Source organism: Fringilla coelebs (genome assembly GCF_963513975.1).
Source record: "Fringilla coelebs genome assembly, chromosome: 17".
NCBI lineage: Eukaryota > Metazoa > Chordata > Aves > Passeriformes > Fringillidae > Fringilla > Fringilla coelebs.
In genome coordinates, this window is record NC_140043.1 from 2,674,280 (window position 1) to 2,695,786 (window position 21,507).

The window sequence follows — 21,507 nt, forward strand, 5'->3', positions numbered from 1 at the left end:
GCCCAGGAGGGGATCCCGGGGCCGCGCTGGGCTCAGGTCCCGTCAGCCCGGGGACACCCGAGCACGGGGGCGGGCCTGGGGAGCCCCTGGCACCGAGACCCCCGGGTGTTCCCCTAACACCCGCCCCGCTGTGGGCCCCCCAGGCCGGTGCCTGCGGTCGGTGCTCCGGCGCCAGGGATCACAGGAGGGCAGCGGGACCCGCAGGTGCGGGCAGGGACCCGCGGCCGCCATCCCGGTGTGTGACCGGCCCCCGGGCGGGCCCGCCGGGCCTGCCTCGCTATATCCCGGCATGCTCCGCGCCACACTGCCTCGCTATATCCCGGCATGCTCCGCACCCCACCTCGCTATATCCCGGCATGCTCCGCGCTACTCTGCCTCGCTATATCCCGGCATGCTCCGCGCTACTCTGCCTCGCTATATCCCGGCATGCTCCGCGCTACTCTGCCTCGCTATATCCCGGCATGCTCCGCGCTACTCTGCCTCGCTATATCCCGGCATGCTCCGCGCCACGCTGCCTCGCTATATCCCGGCATGCCCTGCGCAGCCCCGCCCCGGTACATCCCGGCATGCCCCGCGCCACTAGGCCGCGGAATATCCCGGCGTGCTCCGCTCCTCCCTGCCTCGCTATATCCCGGCATGCCCCACGGGGCACTGCAATATCCCAGCGCGCTCTGCGCCTCAGGACCCCTCCTGCTGGGGCTGTGGGCTGCCCCCGGCGCGCCTGACTGAGTCCCCGGTGCCGCCTGCCCGCGCCGCTCTCGGTGCCCTCACGCTCTCGGCGCCCACGCGCTCCCGGTGCTCGCGCAGCGCTCGTGCCCCGCGCGGGGCCGCTCCGGTGTGCGCAGGCCCGGCCGCGGGCGCAGGCGGGCCGCGGGCAGCGCGGGGTCCTGCGTTGCGCGGGCGCACGTGGCGGCGGCGGCGGCGGGGCCATGGGCGGGCTGGAGAAGAAGAAGGTACCGGGCCTTCCCGCCCTCCTTTCGGCCGCGGGCTCGCCGCCCGGTGCCTCCCCGTGCCGTTCCTCCCTCCCCCCTCCCTGCCCTCTCCGTGCCCCCCGGTGTCGGCCCGTGGCTGCTCCCCCCGTGCCGGTGCCGCCCCTCCGGCCGTGGCGTGCCCCTGCAGCCCTCCCTAGCGGCGGTGCTCGCTCCCTCTCCCGGTGCCCGGTTCCGCTCCTGCCCCCGCGCTGGCCGTGCTCGGTGCCCCCTTCCAGCCCCCCATGCCCCTTTTCCTGTTCCTCTTCCCTCTCCGCTCCCAGGGGTCCCGGTGGCCCCGGGCCGGTTGCGGGGGGTCCCCTCCGCACCCCCGAGCTCCCCCAACGCCCCCGTCTCTCCCCAGTACGAGCGCGGAGCCGCCACCAACTACATCACCCGGAACCGGGCGCGGAAGAAGCTGCAGCTCAGCCTGCCCGACTTCAGGTGCGGCCGGGCCCCCGGGACCCCCCTGCCCCTCCGGTGCCCCCTGCACCCCGGACCCCCTTCCTGCGACCCCTCCGGTCCCTTGAGCTCCCCTGGCGCCGCCCAGGGCAGCGGTGGGCGATGGAACCCCCGAACCCCTCTCCGCCGGGATCCCCGGTGCCCCCCGGGCAGCAGAGGGGGCAGCAGACCCCCGAGATCCGTGCTGGGCTGGGGGTGGCCCTGGGACCCCCGAGCTCCTCCCCGAGGGGTGGCCCTGGGGCTGGCCCTGTCCCTCGGGGCCCCGCAGCTGCCCTGGGCTCCAGGCTGCCGAGTTCGGGGTTCCCCCTCCACGGGAGGGGCCTGGGCTGGCCCAGGGGACACGGGGCAGCCGTGGCCCCCCCCGTCCCACCGCTGTCCCCGTCCCCAGGCGCCTCTGCATCCTCAAGGGCATTTACCCCCACGAGCCCAAGCACAAGAAGAAGGTGAACAAGGGCTCCACCGCCCCCAGGACCTTCTATCTGCTCAAGGACATCAAATTCCTGCTCCATGAGCCCATTGTCAACAAATTCCGGGAGTACAAGGTGATTGTTCCCCCTTCCCGAGGGGCCTCCCCGGGCCTGTCCTGGCCCACAGAGCCCCCATGTGCCCCTGTCCCCCCAGGTGTTCGTCAGGAAGCTGCGCAAGGCCTACGGGAAGAGTGAGTGGGGCACTGTGGAGAGGCTGAAGGACAACAAACCCACCTACAAACTCGACCACATTGTCAAGGAGAGGTGAGGCAGCCCTGGCTGAGCCACCTGCAGCAGCCAGCCCTGGGGCCAGCACAGGAGGGACCTGGAGCTGCTGGAGAGAGTCCAGAGGAGGCACCAGAGATGCTCCAAGGGCTGGAGCCAGGCTGGGAGAGCTGGGGGTGCTCACCTGGAGAGGAGAAGGCTCCAGGGAGAGCTCAGAGCCCCTTGCAGGGCCTGAAGGGGCTCCAGGAGAGCTGGAGAGGGACTGGGGACAAGGGCTGGAGGGACAGGACACAGGGAATGGCTCCCACTGCCAGAGGGCAGCGATAGGTGGGATATTGGGAATTAAGAATTTCTCCCTGGCAGGGTGGGCAGGCCCTGGATCCCTGGCAGTGCCCAAGGCCAGGCTGGGCATTGGGGCTTGGAGCAGCCTGGGACAGTGGAAGGTGTCCCTGGGTGTCCCAGCCCAAACTATCCTGGGATTCTCTGATCTTTCACCACATCTATCCCTTTCTGGGAATCCACCTTGTGTGCAATTTCTGGAGTTATTGGTGGAATTTTGTGTTTCTGGGCTGGAGAAGAAGGAATGAGAGAGCAGGAATGTCCAGCCATCCTGGGTGGCTCCAGAAGAACAACGGGGAGCTCCCCTGCTCTCCCTGTGGGGTGTTTCCTCAGAGGGCTGGTGAAGGGTTAATGCTGCCAAAACTCTGGTGAGTTTGGTGCCCGTGAGCAAGGAGGGGACAGAGGAGGGAGGAAACCCCATAATCCTTCCTAAATGAGGCTGTTCCATCCCTCTGTGTCCTCTGCTGGGATGTGCAGGTGGATGTTCCCAGTTCCCATTCCTTTCTCAGCCAGGGTCTCCCCCAGCCCCAGCCGCTTCTGCAGGACTCTGGGGCTGGCTGTGACCCCCTTGTCCCCCACCTGGGCACAGGTACCCCACGTTTGTGGACGCCCTGCGGGACCTGGACGATGCCCTGTCCATGTGCTTCCTGTTCTCCACTTTCCCCCGCACGGGCAAGTGCCACGTGCAGACAGTGCAGCTGTGCCGGCGCCTGGCCGTGGAGTTCCAGAACTTCGTCATTGCCTCCCGCTCCCTGCGCAAGGTGGGACTGGGGGGCAGCTCAGCCCTGCTGGGGACACCGGGGCCGTTCGGGGCAGGGGTCCCCCCCGGGGCCGTCGGGGCAGGGATCCCACTGGGCTGTCGGGGCAGGGATCCGCCAGGGTGTCAGGTCACAGATCCCACTGGGATCTGAGAAACCTCCTTCCAGGGGAAGGGTGACAGGGGCACAGCGGCTTTCCTCCCACTGAGTCCCTGCTCTGTCCTGCCAGGTGTTCCTCTCCATCAAGGGCATCTACTACCAGGCAGAGGTGCTGGGGCAGCCCATCACCTGGATCACTCCCTACGCCTTTGCCCACGACGTGAGTATACCTGGGGAGAGCCTGGGGGATCACCCCAGGTCCTTGGGGATCAGCAAGGGGTGAGGGACTGTCATGTGGCACATGGGACACAGACCACGGGGCCTGGCTGCAGAGGCACGTGGGGACACAGCCACTTGTCACCTCGGGATGCCCCGAGGCTGCCTGTACCAGTCTCCCCAGTACCTCGTGTCCCCAGTTGTTAATGTGTTCCTTTATCAGCCATTAAAGATTAACCTGTGGGACTTAGGCTGGTGGAGCAAAGGGAAGGGATGAGTCAGATCCTGCAGCCTCCCCAAAGGGATTCTGTGTTGTGTCCTCTCCTCTGCGTATGGGGATGTCCCTGCTGTGCTGGGACAGCTTCCCCTGAGCCTTGGCAGGAGCTCACAGGCACAGCAGGGCTCTCTCCCGTCCCTCCCGGGATTTCCAGGGCTGAGCACAGTTGAGGTTTTGTGGTTTTATGATTCTGAATCACAGAACCCTGGAATGTTTTCAGTTGGAAAGAACTTTAAAGCCCGTCCCATTCCACCCCTGCCATGGCAGGGACACCTCCCACTGTCCCAGGCTGCTCCCAGCCCCAGTGTCCAGCCTGGCCTTGGGCACTGCCAGGGATGCAGGGGCAGCCACAGCCGCTCTGGGCACCCTGTGCCAGGGCCTGCCCACCCTCCCAGGGAACAATTCCTCATTCCCAATCTCCCATCCATCCCTGCCCTCTGGCAGTGGGAAGCCATTCCCTGTGTCCTGCTCTTGTCCAGCTCTGCCATTCCCTGCACTCTTCACCTTGAAGAGTTGGAGTCCCTGGACCAAGCCCCAAGGTCCCCATCCATGATGGATGAAGTGTTCCATGTATCCAGGCATGGATGGGTGGCAGCAGGACCCTGGGGGAAGCCTGCAGAGTTCTCCCTGCCTAGAGTCTGGTGGTGGCTGTGACATCTCTGCACTTGGGGCATGTTTAGGTCGGTTTTCAGGGAAATGTTCTTCCCCAGAGGGTGCTGGCACTGCCCAGGCTCCCCAGGGAATGGGCACGGCCCCGAGGCTGCCAGAGCTCCAGGAGCCTTTGGCCAGCGCTGCCAGGGATGGACCGGGTGGGGTTGTTGGGGGGTCTGGGCAGGGCCAGGGGTGGGCTGGATCATCCCTGTGGGTGCTTTCCTAAATGGGGATACTGTGTGATCCTTCTCCCTGTGGGTGGGATAGGCCCCTGCAGAGGGGAGTCCTTTATCCCTGTGTCCCTTCCCGTGTGCTGACAGCACCCCACAGACGTGGATTACCGGGTCATGGCCACCTTCACCGAGTTCTACACCACCCTCCTGGGCTTCGTCAACTTCCGCCTCTACCAATCCCTGAACCTGGTGTACCCCCCCAAGGTGAGGCCAGCCCCGGGGTCACTGTGCCCTGCGCCCCTGGGGTGATGGCAGCACGGGTTGGTGGGAGGGAGGGTGGAAATGAGAGACTTTTGGGATATCTGTTTCTGGGAGCTTCCTCCTCACCCCTTTTCCTCCCCAGATTGACAGCCAGGCTGAGGATGGGCCGAAGCCTGCAGAGGGCAAGGACTACGCCATGGATTCAGAGAGCTACCTGGAGGTGAGGGACAGTGCTGGCACTGTGACCCATGGGGACACTGTGGCCTTCGTGTCCTGCCCACCACCCTCCTGGTGTGGCACCGAAGGACAGAGCCAGATCCCTGCAGGGTGGAGGGGGCTGATCCCAAACTCCCTGATCCTGTAGGGCAGGAACTTGAGCTTGGCCTTGGGCACCACTGGCCTCCCCCTGCATGGCCAGACTCCCCAGAGTCCCATGCTGGTTATAGTGCCTGGCGGAGGCTGAATTCTGTCCAGGCCCTGGCTCTTCCAGCCTCTTGCTCTGAGAAATCCCCTTCCCCTGTGGGGCTGCCCGTTTTCCCACCCCCTGATGTGACTGCATGTCCTCTCCCTGCAGAGGCTCTCGGCTCTGAGCGCCAGCCTGGCCCGGGCAGTGGCTCCAGCCCACGAGGATGAGGTGGAGGTGGATGAATTCCCAGTGGAGGGGGTAAGACCCTGGCGGGGGGCTCATCCCTGGCCTTGGGGGATCCTGTCCTGTGCCCAGGCTGCCAGCTTGGGGACAGCTCTTGAGACTCCTCTTGGCCAAGGGGGCCTTGGCAAGGGCTGTGTGTGGGGAGGAGGCTGAGGGCTTTGCTCTGAGCAGGAGACAGCAGAGCTGATGGACGCCAAGAAGAAGGAGCAGGAGGAACTAGAGAAGCACAAGAAGCTCTTTGAAGGGCTGCGCTTCTTCCTCAACAGGGAGGTGCCCCGGGAGCCCCTGGCCTTCGTCATCCGGTGCGTGGTGGGCAGGAGACCCTCGGCAGCCCTGGCTTCCCCCCCTGGCAGGACTTTTGGGGCCAACCCACCTGATATCCCATGGGTGGGGTGACCCTGAGGGTCCCACCTGCCCGTCTGACTCCTTGGTGGCGTTTCCCACAGGTGCTTTGGTGGCCAGGTGTCCTGGGACAAGTCCCTGTGCATCGGTGCCACCTACGACGCCACCGACCCGTCCATCACCCACCACATCGTCGACCGGCCCCGCCTGGACAAGCAGGTGGTCGGCAGGTGTGTGGGGCAGGGGGGCCCTCCCCAGAGCAGCCGTCCCAGAGCTGTCCCACGGGCTCCAGAGCCTGAGGTGGGACCCCTCTGCCCCGCCCAGGTACTACCTGCAGCCCCAGTGGGTTTTTGACTCAGTCAACGCCAAGCTGTGCCTGCCCGTGGCCGATTATTTCCCCGGGGTCCTGCTGCCGCCGCACCTCTCGCCCTTCGTGACGGAGAAGGAGGGTGACTACGTCCCTCCTGAGAAGCTGAAGCTGCTGGCCCTGCAGAGGGGAGAGAATCCAGGTGCTGGGAGCCCCCTGAGGAGTTTGGGAGCTGGGCTCCAGAGCATCCCCAAGGGTAACAGTGGTGTCTCCTTGTAGAGGAAGAGAGTGAAGAGGAGGAGGAGGAGGAAGAAGAGGAGGAAGAGGAAGGTGACAATGACAAAGAAGAGGAGGAAGAGGAAGATGAGTCTGAGAAAGAAGAGGAGATGAAGTTACAAAAGATGGAAGAGCAGAAGATGGAAGAGCAGAAGACTCAGAGCAACAAGGTGGGATCCCATGGAGGCAGCTCCAATGTCTCTCCTGCTGAGGGGTGTCCCTGTCCTGGGATCACTGGGATGCTCAGTCATGGAATGGTTTGGGTTGGGAGAGGCCTTAAAGCTCACCTTATTGCAGCCTCTGCCATGGGCAGGGACACCTCCCACTGTCCCAGGTTGCTCCAAGCCCCATCCAGCCCAGCCTGGAACACTTCCAGGGGTGCTCCTGGCCCCACACTCAGGAGCTGCAGCTGCCAGCCCTGTCAGGGCCTGGCTGTGAGAGCTGTGGCTCTCCCTGGCCCGCAGTGAACGGGCTGGAAATGCCTGTCCCTGTGGAAGGAGGGTGGGTTCCCGCTGTCCTCAGCATCCTGGCTCCCCACAGGTGCTCCCTGTGAAGGTGACGGCTGGGAAGGTGCGGCTGGAGGACAAGCAGCGCCTGGAGCAGGAGCAGCAGAGCGAGGAGAAGCGCTTGGCCATCATGATGATGAAGAAGAGGGAGAAGTACCTCTACAAGAAGATCATGTTCGGGAAGAAGCGCAAAATCCGCGAGGTACGGAGGCTGGGCCCCTCACCCGCGTCCTGGGGCGGGCTCTTCCCAAACCCACTCGCTCCTTCCGCTCCTCCCTGTCTCTGCTGAAGGTGTTGAGGTCCCTGCCACTGTCCCCAGGCTGCCCCAGCCCTGTATCCCCTCAGGGCTCTCTGTGTCCCAGCCCCGATCCCGGTGCCGTGGGGCCCATCCTCCATCCATGTGCAGCTGGAGCTTGGGTGGGACCAAGGGCCTGGAGCCCCTGTCCTGACCTGACCGAGGGTTTTGGGGGTCTCTCCCCAGGCCAACAAACTGGCTGAGAAGAGGAAAGCCCACGACGCAGCCCTCAAGGAGCAGAAGAAGAAGAACAAGAAGGCGCGACAAGCGTGATGGGGCCGGGCGCTCCTGGATGGTTTTCCACTGTTGCTTTTGGGTGGAAAACCCTTGGCTTTGCTCCTAGGGCAGAAATGCTGTGTTTGAAACGTTTCCCATCTGTAAATGCACCTGCTGCTCTGCCTTTGCCCCGCTCCCCTCTGCGGAGTCGGTGTTACAAGGACTGTCCTCTCCGTGCTGGTGCCACCTCTGCGTGAGGAAGAGGAGGCCAAGGAGAGCTCTGGGATCGTTCCGTGTGAGTTTGCACAGCCCTGGCTGCTGGAGCCTGGCTCCCAGGAGCTCCCCGGGGCAGAGGAGTGCGGAGCCCAGAGCTGCTTCCCAGTATCCACACAGAAAACCATATTCCCCTGTATTTTTATTTTTAATTAAAGAAGGTGATGCTTTTCTGGTGGTGTTTGTTGTCTGCTCCTTCTGCCTGGGTGTGGGGGAGGCCCCTCAGAGGGTGATGTGGAGATCCATGGGTGCCAGGGTTGCTCATCCTGCTGGATGTGTTCCTGCATCAGCAGTTATGTCTGTCCTGGGTTTCCCCCCAAAACACCTTGAACACACCACAGCTGGGGACAAGGTGTCTCATGGGGTTTGTGGGCACAGCTTTGTCCCCAACTGTGGTGAAGGCTCTGTCTCACTCTGAAGAATTTTTGGAGGACGCCTGTGGCACTGTGGTGGAGACATAAAGAGGAGCTGGAGAGAGACAGCCCCTGGAAGGGAGTGAGCTCAGATGGGGAACAGCTGGGAACACCCAGCTCAAAGGACTTTCAGATTTAGTGTCTTTTCCTAGATATTTTTTCCAATTTTTTTTCTTTTTATTTTTTTAATTTTCAATTTGGTTTAAGTGCTTTTTTCTTTCATTTTTTTATTTTTTTCCCCTTTGTGCGTTCCCCACCTTTTTCTCACTCCCCTTTTTTTTTCTTCTTCCCCCCCCCCTTTTTTTTTTTTTTCTTTTTTCCCCGTTTCAGAGGGTTGGAAGGCTTTTCCCTTTGTTTTCATGTTTTTCCTCTCACTTTCCCCTCTCCCAGGAGGAGCAGGACCGAGCCCTGGGGCACTCCCAGGGCTGGGGCTCCCCTCAGGGCAGGAGACCCCAAACGGGGCCTCAAACAAACAAATCTCAGCCCCAAAGAAAGCAACCCCGGCCCCAAAGAAACAAATCTCAGCCCCAAATAAACAAATCTCAGCCCCAAACAAACCAACCCCAGTTCCAAACAATCTCGGCCTGCAGAGGCCTGGCCCCAGGCTGGCCCCAGCCTCAGGCCTCGCTCCCAGGCCAGGCCCAGGGCCGGCCGGGCAAGGCCGCCGCCGGTGTCCACAGACCAGTCCGGCCCCCCGGGACCCCATAAAGGCTCCCCAGCCCATGAAGGCTGTGTCCAGCCAAGTGTGGCCCCTCAGTGTTGTCACCCTCGGCCTCCTCACCCAGTCTCAGGATCCGCAGCTCCCTCAGGATCCACGGCTCCGGCCATCACGGCTTTCAGTGAGTGCTGCTTTGTACCCCCAAATCCAGGGGGGACAGGGGTGGGGATGAGGTGGTGGAGCCCTCCTGCTCACCCCCGTGGATGTGGGGAATGGGGGGGTGCAGCTTCCCAGCTGGCTCACATCCGTCCCCAGGCTGTCAGCATTCATTCCATGGTTGAGCTGCCACATACCGGCCACTGCAGCTCTCTTCTGGCTGGAAACCCTTTACAACCCATTCCCCAGAAAATGGGAAACCTGGAAAAAAAAAAAAAGGGGGGGGGAACCTGGAAAACCTTCGCAATCCATCCCCTGGAAAAAAACACAGGGGAAACCTGGAATCCCTTCATAACCCACCTGCAAAAAGGGGGAAACCTGGTATCCTTTTGTGACCCATCCCAAAAAAGAGGGAGAAACCTGGAATTGAGAGAGGTGCCTGGCAGAGAAAGGGTGGGAGAGCTCATTGCTCCCATGCCACCAGTTCCACAGCAAATCCTGTGACTGTGACCACTGGTCTTCACCCCTCCTCTTGCAATGATGAGGTTGATGATGAACACCGAGGTGTTCTGGCTTTTCCTGATCCCAGAGGGTCGTGCAGGTTACCCTGGAGTGGGCACTGATGAGGTCAGGCAGGATGGGGCAGCTCCCAGGGATGAGACAAGAGCTGCCACCTCTCTGCAAGGTGATGTCCACAAATCCTGTGGGGGCAAACTCTGAACCCCAAACACCTCCAACAGGGATGGTGAGTCCCAGGCATGGCCCAGGTGGTCACCCCTTGCTGGGGGCCCCAGTGCTGACACCATCCCCTTTAGTGACAGAGACTAAGGGCAGCGGGAAGAACCAAAGCTGCATCCAGGAGCACAAGAACCCCTTTTCTCCCTGCCACATGCAGGGTGATGGACCAGCGACAGGGCTGGGGTGGCCAGGGCACCCTCTGGGCACCCAGTCGGCTGCTGTGACAAGAGGAGGGTGGAAAGGCTGGTGGCACCGTGGTTGTCCCACAGTCATCACATCGAGGTTGGAGATGCCAGAATATTGCTGTCATTAGGGCCATAAATCCATGGAAACATAGTGGGAGGGAGGAAAGAGGGCGGGGAAGCTGCGGGAGAACGAAGAGGAGCCGATGGTGCGTGGCCGGGGTGCCCCGGGGAGCAGGCGGCTGGGACCGGGTGTGGGAGCCAGCTCCCCGAAGCCAGGTGAGCTCCGGCCGCAGGAGGTGATTGATGGCCAGGCCACGAGCTGTCCTGTGGGACGGGAGGAGGAGGACGGTGGCTGGCGAGAGGTGGGTGCCACCGCCCAGGGACAGCCGTCGTCACCCAGGGCTGTGGGGCCACGCCGGGCCGGTGGCAGGGAGCCGAGGGGCCGGCAGTGGGGCCCGCGGGGACAATGTCCCCGTTGAGGCCGCGGTCACAGATGGAGACAAATGTCGCCGTTGTTCGCGGCACGGCCTGAATGGCTCCTCTGTGCCCCGGCAGTGGGTGGGGGCCGGGTGGCTTGGGGTGGCCGCAGGCACCCAGGGCCGGCTCCGGGGAGCCGGGCAGTGCCCGGCCGCAGCCCCGCGTCCCCCCGCCAGCCGCTCCCACTCCCGTCCCGTTCCCCTTCCCAGGCCGGCGACCCAGGGCCGCGATCCCGGTGATGCCGTAAACGCCGCGGTGCAGTGGGGAGGCTGTGGAAAAGCCGGCGTTTGCGGGGAGCTGCCCGGGAAGAGCTTATTCCATGTCGGAGCAGCATCGGCACCCCCGCCCCGTGCCGCCCGCTCCCCCGGCACCCCGGTCAGCGCAGGAGAGCAGAGGCACGGCCCAGCGGTGCGGGAGAGGAAAAGGTGATGGATACTGGGGGTGGGGGGGTGCTTGGAGGGTGGCAGGATGGGAAGGGGGCAGCAGGATGCTTGTTGGGAGGCAGTGGGATGCTGGGGGGGCCGCAGGATGATAAGGAGGTAGTGTGTTGCTTGAGGGGTGTTGGGGTGCCTGGAGGGTGTTGGGATGCTCAGGAAGCAGCTCTATGGGGCAGGATGATGAAGGGAATTGTGTACCCGTGGGGCACAGAGGGGACAGGAGGGTAGGAAGCAGCATGCCTGTGTGGGATGGGGCCTGTGGAAAACAGTGTGTCCATGGATTTGCGGGATCAGGAGCGAGCAGGTGAATGCACCTTGTGTATGGCAGGGGCTTGGCCCTAAAAAAATTGATGCTGTAGGGAAACCCAAAACCAGACTCTGGGGTGCCCCCAGGGAGATGGGGAGCTGCTGGGACACGGAGAGGGGGCTGCAGAGCTGGGTGGCATGGCCTGGCCTGGGAGTACCTCTTGAGGCAATGGTGGCCGTGTTCTCCAGCTGGGCATCTCAGCCAGCTGGCGCCACGGACACACCCCACCTGTGGGAGCCCCAGGAGAACACCCAGTCCACCACTTTCTCCTAACGAGCTATTAATAATTAAGCTGCTGGCTGAAGGCAAAGTCAATAGAATATTTGGCTGGGAAGTGTTTGCCAGAACCACCCCTGGGAGGCAGGCAGGGTGGAGCGAGGCATCCCCTTGGCATCCCAGAGCTCTGGAATTAGGTGCTGCGTGGTCCTGGGGGCCTGGTGGGGTCCCATAGGGATCTATCAGGATCCCTTGGGACCCATCTGGACTCACTGGGATCCATCAGCACTCATCAGAGGGGTTTATGGTGCCATTTCACTATCTCCCGTGGAGTTGGTGCCAGCTTCGCTCCCTCTTGGCAGCACCCACAAAAGTGGGTGTCTCCCCAGCCCTCTCAAAGGGCCAGTGGCTTTTCCAGGTGGTGCCAGGCGGTGACTGTGATGGAATCACAGCCACCGTGTAAGACCGAACTCCAGCTGCTCCTGGAGCTCCTGGCATTCTCACCCACACGGTGGCTTTGGGATACAGTCAGAGCCACCTGCCGCCCCCGTGGCGACACCGTGCACCCCCACCCGCACATGAAAACCACTCGGGAAGAGGCTGGATGCACCAGCCCTGCCTGATCCAGCGGTCCCGACTCCAGGGGAAGTGGGGGGGGACTTGGATGAGCTTTTCGGGTGCCCCAGGTGCCCCTCTCGCAGCTCCCCCCCTGTCCGCGGCGCTGTGCCCAGCGCCCGGCCGCAGCCCGGGGCTCCGGTTGCATTTTCCATTCATTATTCATCGAGCTGGAAATCTCGGCAGCACGAGGCGATCCGACCCGGGGGGGCCGGAGCGGGGGAGCGGCGGCAGCGGCGGCACCCCGGGATCGCCGGGCGGCGGTAACGGCGGTGCTGGGGGTGAGCCGGGCACGGGGGGCTCTGCCTCGGGGGCTGGGGGCTGGGATGTGCCGGGCTGTGATCCACGGCTCATGGCAGCGGGATTGCATCCCGCCGGGATATCCGCGGGAGCTCTGAGGCGATGAGGGGGTGATGCGAGGCGGGGGTGGGGGGCCGAGGGGGTATTTTTGGGGGTGTTATGCAGTGGGAGCACAGACAGCCTTGGCCCGGGGGCTCCGGAGGATGTGGAGCAGCGGGAGCAGCGGGAGCTGGGGCAGGCAGGTGATGCTGCTCCCGCCGCTAAATGGGGGTGCAGGGCTGGGGGGCCTCAGTCCCAGCTCGGGGGGGCTCCCGGGCGCGGAGCTCTGCTGTGGAGGGCTGCGGTCACGGGTGGCGCGTCCCCGTGTCCCCGTGTCCCCGCGTCCTGCCGCAGGGGACGGCCGTGCTGCAATGCGGTGTCACAGTGAGGGTGACCCCCGTGTCCCGGCAGGAGGGAGGGGACAGGGATGGGGGCCACGGGGGGGGCGCTGGGGAGGGGGCAGCGGGCACAGGGGCTCTGTGAGTGTGTGTCTGTGTGCACACGTGTGTGTGCCTGTGTGTACACACGCGTGTGTGTGAACACGGCTGATGTGTGTGCACATTTTGTGTGTGCATCTGTGTGTGTATGAACACGCATTGAGGGCTGTGTGTCCTGGTGCACACACGAGGACACGAGGGTACGGGGGTGTCCATGTGTGCCCTCTGTGTGCGTGTGTGTGTTTTGTGTGTTTTGTGTGTTTGGGGATGCCATCCTGCCTGCACCCCTCTGTCCCCAGTTCTGTGTCCCTCGCCCCCACCTGTGCCAGCCCGAGCTGTCACAGCCAGAGGGCCCCCCGAGCTCCCCAGTGGTGCTGGCAGGGCCGGAGAGGCTGCACTGGGAGGGCATTGCAGCACCCAAACCATCCCGAGCTGCTGCAGCTCCTGCTCCGGCCTGCAGGTTTTCCTGGGAAAATGGATCCCAGCACCCTCAGGGAGCGCCTGCTGATGCTGGTGGTGTCCCAGGGGCAAATGGCCACTCTGTCCCTCAGTTGCCCACTCTACCCGTGGGTTGTCCATGGCTCCCCTTTCCCCCAGTCCCAGCCCTGCAGCCTCTCCCGCCCTGGGAGTCACTCGGTTTTCCCAGGGCGGGCAAAGGTTGGCTGGGCGGGCAGAGCCGCTGGGCCTGGGCCACAGATCTGCTGTGGATCACTCCAGGCACCAGTGGGATGCGTGCCTGGGAATTGCCATGCCCATGACAGGTCCACGTGCCTCGTTGGAGCCACACACTCCCCAGTCCCCGTGTCCCTGGCACCAACATCTTTTCTCTCTGGCTGCAGGTGACCAGGATGCTGTGGCATGGGAAGCCCTGGAGGTCCATGTGCAAGGGGCTGGTCCTGGGGACCCTCCTGACCAGCTTCATGTTGCTGCTCTACTCCTACGCCGTCCCCCCGCTGCAAGTCAGCGTCACTGAGTGAGTCTGGGGTCCCCCACGTGCCCCCCCTGCAGCTCCTGCTCCACACCAGTGGCCCCCAGCTGGAGGTGGGGGACATGGAGAGTGCTCTGGGGCTTTCCAGGCCCTGGTGGCTTCACACCAAGATGTCCCCTTCCTGCTGGAGGCTGCACCCTGCCCCACAGCAGTCCCCAACTCTCGGCAGGGCTGGGGACACCGAGGGACACTCAGTGCTCCTGGGTGGAAAGGGGAGGGAAGGGAGAGGAGAGGAGAGGAGAGGAGAGGAGAGGAGAGGAGAGGAGAGGAGAGGAGAGGAGAGGAGAGGAGAGGAGAGGAGAGGAGAGGAGAGGAGAGGAGAGGAGAGGAGAGGAGAGGAGAGGAGAGGAGAGGAGAGGACTCAAGTCTCGGGTTCTTTCACTGCTGGAGTTCCACAGCACTCAGCTCCCAGCCGTGCCGCCTGTCATCAAATTAATCTCCAAGCTTGTTAACAAAGTCCACGTGCCTCACAAACCTGGCGCTCTTGGGTGGGGATCTTCATCAGGGATCAGTTTGGCAAGTTCATTACAGGTGTCCAAAGTCAGTCTGTGGGCTCTGCTCACTGCCTCAGGCAGCTCAGATAAAAGTCCCTTGTGTCCTCATGTGTTCCTCCAGGGCCCATGAACTCATCTGTGGGGCGAGGCTCTGGAATTATTTCCCTCTTTGCTGGGAGCTGGTTTTTTCTTAAAACCCAAAAGGTGTTGAGGGGTGCCAGACCTCCACAGATCCCTTGAGGGGTTTGTGACTCCCGTAAAGGGTTGAGAGCTCCCAGACCTCCTCCATGGAGGAGTTAATGACTCCTATAAGGGATTGAGAGGTCCCTGGCCTCCTCCATGGATCCTACGAGGGACTGAGAGTTCTTATACACCACTAAAATGTTATCCGCTCCTCTCCATGGAGTTGTGGCCATGGAGAGCTCCCCTTAATGCACTTTTTGGCATCACCTCCTCCAGGACCACCATGGCCATGCCCATGGAGACCCCCTGCTCTATTTCCATTTCCAGCAACTATTTCCATTTCCAAAACCCATTTCCCAGGTCCAGCACCCGTTCCCAGGTTCAGCATATATTCCCAAGGTCCAACACCTATTCCTAGGTCTAGAACCCATCCCCGGATCCAGCTCCCCCAGCACAGAATATCCCTAAGCCTCCTAAGTGCCAGTGCCACTCACCACAGTGCTCCACCTCTTCTCTCACCCAGGATCCCCGTCCCCTTCTCCTGCTCCTCCCCGCTGTCCCCGGCCCAGGCTCCGTCCCCGTCCAACGGCACGGGCAGCGCCTCGGGGTGGAGCTGCCGGCCCAAGCTCAACGTCATGTTCATGAAGACCCACAAGACCGCCAGCAGCACCATCCTCAACATCCTCTTCCGCTTCGGGGAGAAGCACCGCCTGAAATTCGCCTTCCCCAACGGCCGCAACGACTTCTACTACCCGTCCTTCTTCGAGCGCAGCCAGGTGCAGCACTACCGGCCCGGGGTGTGCTTCAACATCATCTGCAACCACATGCGCTTCCACTACGAGGAGGTGCGCAAGCTCCTGCCGCCCGACGCCACCTTCGTGACGGTGCTGCGGGACCCCGCGTACCTCTTCGAGTCCTCCTTCCACTACTTCGGGCCTGTCATCCCCCTCACCTGGAAGATCACGGGGGAGGATAAGCTGGACGAGTTCCTTCGGGACCCCCAGCACTACTACGACCCCAACGGGTTCAACGCTCACTACCTCCAAAACCTCCTGTTCTTCGACTTTGGCTACGACAGCAGCATGGACGCCAACAGCCCGCTGGTGGAGGAGCACATCCAGGAGATCGACCGCCGCTTCCACCTCGTCATGTTGCTTGAGTACTTTGATGAGTCGCTGGTGCTGCTCAAGGACCTGCTGTGTTGGCAGCTGGAGGACGTCCTCTACTTCAAGCTCAACGCCCGCAAGGGCTCCACTGTGTCCCGGTTGACCCCTGAGCTGTACGAGCAGGCGACCGCCTGGAACCTCATCGATGCCAAGCTCTACCGCTACTTCAATGCCACCTTTTGGCGCAAGGTGGAGGCCTACGGGAGGGAGAGGATGGCCAGGGATGTGGCCGAGCTGCAGAGGGAGAACAAGAAGATGACCAGCATCTGCATCGACGGGGGACACGCCGTGGATGCCAGCGCCATCCAGGAGTCCTCCATGCAGCCCTGGCAGCCCCTGGGGGAGAAGACCATCCTGGGGTACAACTTGAAGAAGAAGATCAGCAAGAAGCACCAGAAGCTGTGCCGCAAGATGCTGACGCCCGAAATCCAATACCTGACTGACCTGGGGGCCAACCTCTGGATCACCAAGCTGTGGAGCTATGTGCGGGACTTCCTCAAGTGGTAGGGGCTGGCAGGTGCCCTGCTTCCCTGGGGAAGAACCAGGTGCTTTTGTTTTTGTTACTCATGGTTCTCTTGGTTTGGAACTGGCGGGAGGCTCTGGAGCCCAGGAACTTTTGGGGGGGCCCTCCATCACCTTCCTGCTGAGCCCCAGGGCAGGAGAGTGGAGACTCTGCCTCTGTCAGTGGGGTCAAGGACTGGGGACCCAGGGGTAACGTTTTCCTGCAGGATCCACTCCTTCCTTCCCCACAGAAAAGCTGGAGGAGGGATTGATGAAGGATGTGGCCTCGTCACAGTGGGAGCAGGACATCCATCACCAGGTTGCTGGGTGTAGGCAGGGATGTGCTGGGACAGCAGTGGTAGAGGGTCTCCCTTGCCCGGGGTGGGCAGAGATGCCCACAGGGAGCCCAGCCCTCCACGAGCTCCTCAAATCACCCCACTGAGCCCTGGTTTTGGGGTGTGGGAATGTCAGAACCTGCTGCACTGCCTCAGCCCTTGGGTGTGATGAGTGCAGCATGTTCTCAGCCCACCAACAGCCAGGCTGTGACCTAGAGGCACCCGGAGCCATTTGGAGATTGGAAAACCCATCCCAAAAGCCCCGGCTTTTATCAACAGGTTCCCGTGGCAAAGGGCACACCCTCACTGCCCCCCATCATCCCAGTTAGAGGAGCCCGTGGCCCTGGTCCCCACGGGGGACATCCCAAAAGGCCAACAGGGTCTGGTGACAACTGGTGTGGGGAGGAGATGGGAGCGTGTGCAGTGGGACTGTCCCCGTGATGCCATCCAGGGCACGGTGGGGATGCTGAGGGCAGGGGCCATCCCCAGTCCCCACCCTGCCTTGGGGACAAACCTCGTGCGTCCCAGCTGGGCTGGATGACACCGGTGACGCCACGTCCCACTGAGAGTAGCCCTGGCTGGGTGCAGAGGTGGCACCTGTGGCTGAGCCACCCCCCAGCAAAGGGACACCCTTGTCCCCCCACCTGTGTTCAGCTCCTTCTGTAAAGACCAGAAATAAAAAAACAATTTACTTTTGTAATATAATTGTATATTTGGTAGTTTTGGATATAGGGGTCCAGCCATCTCCTCCTTGTCCAGGATGGGATGGATGAGGTGAGGATGTTCTCACAGACACAGCAGGATGCTCAGCCAGTCCCTGCTCCTTCTGGGAGCTCCCCAAGGTCCTGGCACCACTGTCCCCATCAGTCCTGGGGGTGGGGAACCCCATGTCCCCCAGGCAGGGCTGAGGAATGAGACCCTCAGTGAGAGTGGGGTGCCTGGGTCTGTCCCCAGTGTCCCTGCTGGGTGCTGGGGGACACCCCCCTGGTGTGCAGGTGCCCCCAGGAAGGTCTGCTGGCTTCACAGGGAAAGCAGAGCCATGGGACACTGGTGACACAAACCACTGGTGCCACCATGTGCCAGCTCTGCTGCTGGTGGGGCACCTCACTTCAGGCTTGGCCATGGGGCTTGCGCTGGACCTTCTCCACACTCCCTCTGCAGCCAGACTACGAGGTCAGCCCACTCAGAGGAGACCTGTGGTGCAGTGTTGGGGCTGTGGTGGGGACACCTGAGACAGGCAGGACCCAGGGACACGAGCACTTCACCAGGTCTCTGTTCTGGCTGTGACCAAGCTGCTGCTCCCAGGTGGTGTTCCTCACCAGCAGAGCTGGAAGCAGAGCTATGATGGGACAAGGAGGGGTGCTGGGGACTGGGACTCTCTGGTGGGACCAGGATCAGCCATGGGATCCTGACAATGGTGGGGTCAAAACTGGGGTGGACTTAAGAACCTTGAGGTGGGACCAGGACATCCAAGGGACCAAGGCTGAGTGATGGGACCAGGGTGAACTGGGATCAGGGCAAACTGCTTGGATCGGGACCATGTGCAGGAGTAAAAGGACATGGTGGGAGCATCACTGTGCACAGGACCAGGACTGACTGGTGGGAATGGGACCTTGTGGTGGGATCTGCACCTTGCTGAGGACCAGGACTACAGCAATGGCATGGGAGGCCCAGCATCACACCTGGGAACAGGACTGATGGGTGCATATGGGACCAGGACTAACTGGTGGGTACGGGATCATGCTCAGGACCACCCACAGGACCAGTCTGAGTGGTGGCACTGGGCCTGTGGGATGGAATGGGGACTGGACGACGGGCACAGGCTCTTGTGGTGGGACTGGGAAGGTGGGACCAGCCCCAGGTGTGGGGCTGCAGAGACCAAGCAAAGCCCCCATCCCCATCAGTGCCAGCTGTGACCCATTGACACCCGGCCCCAAGTCCTTAAAGACCCCCAGCTGGTGGGGTGGGGATGCTGCTCACCAGAGATGGAGCTGTGCTTGTTGGTGCTGGTGTGTGGGGCTGTGCTGGAGGTGGCAGGTGAGTGGGGCTGGGATCCCCCTTCATTCCTCCACTGGTTGTCCTGGGGAAGGTGGGTACCCTTTGCTTTGCACAGTGCTGGTTCCTGATGATCACCTGGGGGCTGGCCTGGGGTAGAGGAGCCTTCCTAAAGTGATCCCAAGCTCTGAGGGTTGGGGCAAGGGGCTGTCAGGAGCTCCCCTGAGGTCCCAGCAGGGCTGGTGGGTCCAGGTTGGGTTGAGGGGGATCACAGGCACTGGTGGGCTCTGTGGCTGCTGACAGTGGTGTCCCACCACATGAGCAGCTCTTGGTCTGTCCCCAGCCCTGGGCAGAGTCACAGTGCTGGGGATGCTCCTGGTGTATTCCTGTAGTGCAGGTGAGCTCCTGCTGGGGTGGGGCTGAGGACAGGGGAGCCCCTGATGTGCTCCTGGGTGCTCTCCCTGCCTTTGTGCTGCTGCCAGCTGTCCCCAACAAGTCCTGGGGACACCTGAGGACCTGGATGTCCTTGCTGTGTCTGGGACATGCTACTGCTGGCTCAGCCCTTCACTTGCAGGGATCACCATGGCTCGAGTTGCCTCAGAGCCCCCTGGTCACACGGTGACAGCTCCAGTGATGTCCCCAGGCATGGGGACAGGGAGGGCTCCTGCTCACCCCCACTCTGAGGAGCCCATCATGAACTTCACCTTGAGGCTCCTGGATGGTGAGTGCTCTGGGGGTGCTGCAGGGAAACACGGAGGGGTGAGACCATGGGATGGGCCCAGACAAGACCCAGGGCTCAACCAGCAGCAGTCAGTGCCTTCTCCTGGCTGGCCCCAGGACTTGGACCACCAGGAAAGGTGGCTGTCCCTGCAGGAACTCTCCTCCTCCTTGTGGAGGTTGTAGGGCTTTGAGATGTTCCCAGTCCTGTGCCTGATACTACAATGGGGTTTGGGGGTCAGCTCTGCCCTGATGGGTGACACGGTCCCTCTCAGCTCCATGGGGAGTCCAGGAAGCTCTGGAGAGCAGGGAAAGCTGGCCTGGGGGACAGAGCCAGGATGGGGGGTGGGTTCTGAAAGGGGGAAGCTGTAGGGATGGTGGTCTGGGATGTGTCTGGTGCCCTCATTTCTGGTGTGACCAGTTTGAGGGTGTCACACTGAACCCACACTTCTCAGAGGACTCCAGTGCCACACCAGAGAAGCTGCCAGTGTTCAGCCCTGGCTCTATGATCCACCTCGAAGCCAGTGTCCACTTCAGTCCCAGCATCTCTATGAAGATCCATGTGGATCAGTGCTACTGGACCACCACAGAGCAGCCAGGACACTCCAGGAGGGTCTTCATGGTGGTGAACAGCCACGGGTCAGTGCTGGTGGGGCAGGAAGTAGGGGCTCCTTCTCCAGCCACCCTGGAGTCCTGCAGGACCTCCTGGTGGAAGCCCTGGAATGTCCTGTGTCACTCTCCTGCCACAGGTGCCTGCATGGGGAGAAGCTGGGGAATGTGTCTGTCCAGCACCCCAGAGGGGGTTCTGTCCTCCAGCTCTCCATCCTGGCCCCCACGCTGGAGGGTGAGCCTGAGGAAGAGCAGGTGAGGTGGGGATGATGCCCTTGCAGGTGGGATGGAAGTCCTAGGGAGGGGGATGAGCTGGGTGTCCCAAAACATCCTCCATCCTGAAACATAGTGCTCCTGCTGGGGTGGCCTCAGCTCCACAAGGTCGTGTGGAAGGAGAGCAGGGTCCCTGAGGAAGGACGTGTTGTCTCAGCAGGTCTACGTGCACTGCCTGCTGATGGCATGGGGACAAGGACGTGCCACCAGGTTCTGCTTCTACAGCCACACCACAGCCAGGTACACTGGGTGTCTGGGGACATGAGCACCCCATGGGTGTGCTGGGGGCAGAACCCACCTCTGGGAAGACCAAGTCACCCCACTGTGGTCTGGATGTTACCTCTTATTCAATGGCATCACCACAGATCCCAGCTCCCCCACACTGCAGAGGTGTTGTGGAGGTGCTTGGAGACATCTCCTCTGGGGTGGCACCATGAGGGTCTTGTGGTGGAGTCTGGGGACCCCTAGTGCCACCTCCCCCAGTTCTGTCCTCTCTTCTCCCAGCTGGCACAACGCAGAGGACCCTGTCCAGAGCACCCCATGCCACTGCTGTGACACTGGTTGTCCTGCTGCTGACACCCTCCATGGAGACACGTCAGGTACCGAGGGTGGGACAGGGTGGCCCCAGGTTGTTTTAGGGCCTTGGGAGGGCTCCTGGACCTGGGCTGGACTGCACTGGACATATCCTCCCACAGCATTCCCAGGAGAGGGGACACTCCACCGGGAAACTGTTGGACCAGTGCTGGTGAAGAAGCAGAAGCTGCCATGGTACGAAGGTGAGGGACACCCCAACACTCTCCCATGTCGCCAAAACCCCCAGCCCTTGTGCTGAACCCCCCTCTAACCCCCAGGTGTGTTTTTGCCATTCCCAGCACTGTGCCAGATGGTGAAGAGGTTCCTGCTGGCCCTGGTGGGCAGTGCTCTGCTGGTGGGCGCCGTGCTGGGGGGGCTGCTGGGGCTGGCCCTGACCACCTGGCGCCTGGGCAAAGCCCAGAGGGGACAGCAGCCACCAAGGCAGAGGTGTCCCTTCCAGGTTGAGCTGCAGAGCGTGGTGGGGGCCCTGCTCCTCAGGGAGACAGAGAAACAGGGCCAGATAGGACCAGAGCATCTTTCTCCCCAATAAATATGGTTTTGCTTTCTCTAAAGCTTCTCCTGGTTGGTAGTGTGTGGATGCCACTAAGGTATGGAGATGTGCCCCTACACTGGCCAGCCACATCCTCAGGTGTTGTGGCACTGTCCCAGCCTGCGGTGCTGGAGATGGCAGCTCCTGGCTGGGTGGATTTCATGTCCTTGGAGACTATGGACATGGTGGCAGCTCCCTGGGGACAGTCCCCAGGATGTCCCATGAGGCTGTGGAGGTGGACAAAGTTCCAGGGTCGGGACGGCAGGGCTGCTCTGGGCAGGTGGAGACCCCTGAGAGATTGGGACTTGCCCAGACCCATGAATCCCCCAGGAGAGGACACGGCCTGGCCTTGGTGGCACCTCAGCATCACCCATCAGGCGTCCTG

At 62.2% G+C, this 21,507-nt stretch overlaps 2 protein-coding genes across 2 annotated transcripts; both read left to right on the forward strand.

The window, feature by feature from the left end:
- Positions 1–742: 742 nt before the first annotated feature.
- PES1 (pescadillo ribosomal biogenesis factor 1) lies at positions 743–7,930 on the forward strand. Its single transcript, XM_084217461.1, has 15 exons — positions 743–953; positions 1,333–1,412; positions 1,819–1,972; positions 2,052–2,161; positions 3,051–3,222; positions 3,449–3,538; positions 4,783–4,899; positions 5,039–5,116; positions 5,471–5,560; positions 5,717–5,847; positions 5,992–6,117; positions 6,212–6,396; positions 6,474–6,640; positions 7,011–7,178; positions 7,458–7,930. The coding sequence occupies exons 1-15, from the start codon at positions 930–932 to the stop codon at positions 7,542–7,544; spliced, it is 1,779 nt and encodes a 592-aa protein (XP_084073587.1). The 5' UTR covers positions 743–929; the 3' UTR covers positions 7,545–7,930.
- Positions 7,931–12,036: 4,106 nt separating this feature from the next.
- GAL3ST1 (galactose-3-O-sulfotransferase 1) lies at positions 12,037–16,076 on the forward strand (the record flags this gene model as incomplete). Its single annotated transcript, XM_084217466.1, has 3 exons — positions 12,037–12,225; positions 13,578–13,711; positions 14,927–16,076. The coding sequence occupies exons 2-3, from the start codon at positions 13,587–13,589 to the stop codon at positions 16,074–16,076; spliced, it is 1,275 nt and encodes a 424-aa protein (XP_084073592.1). The 5' UTR covers positions 12,037–12,225; positions 13,578–13,586.
- Between the last annotated feature and the right edge of the window lie 5,431 nt (positions 16,077–21,507).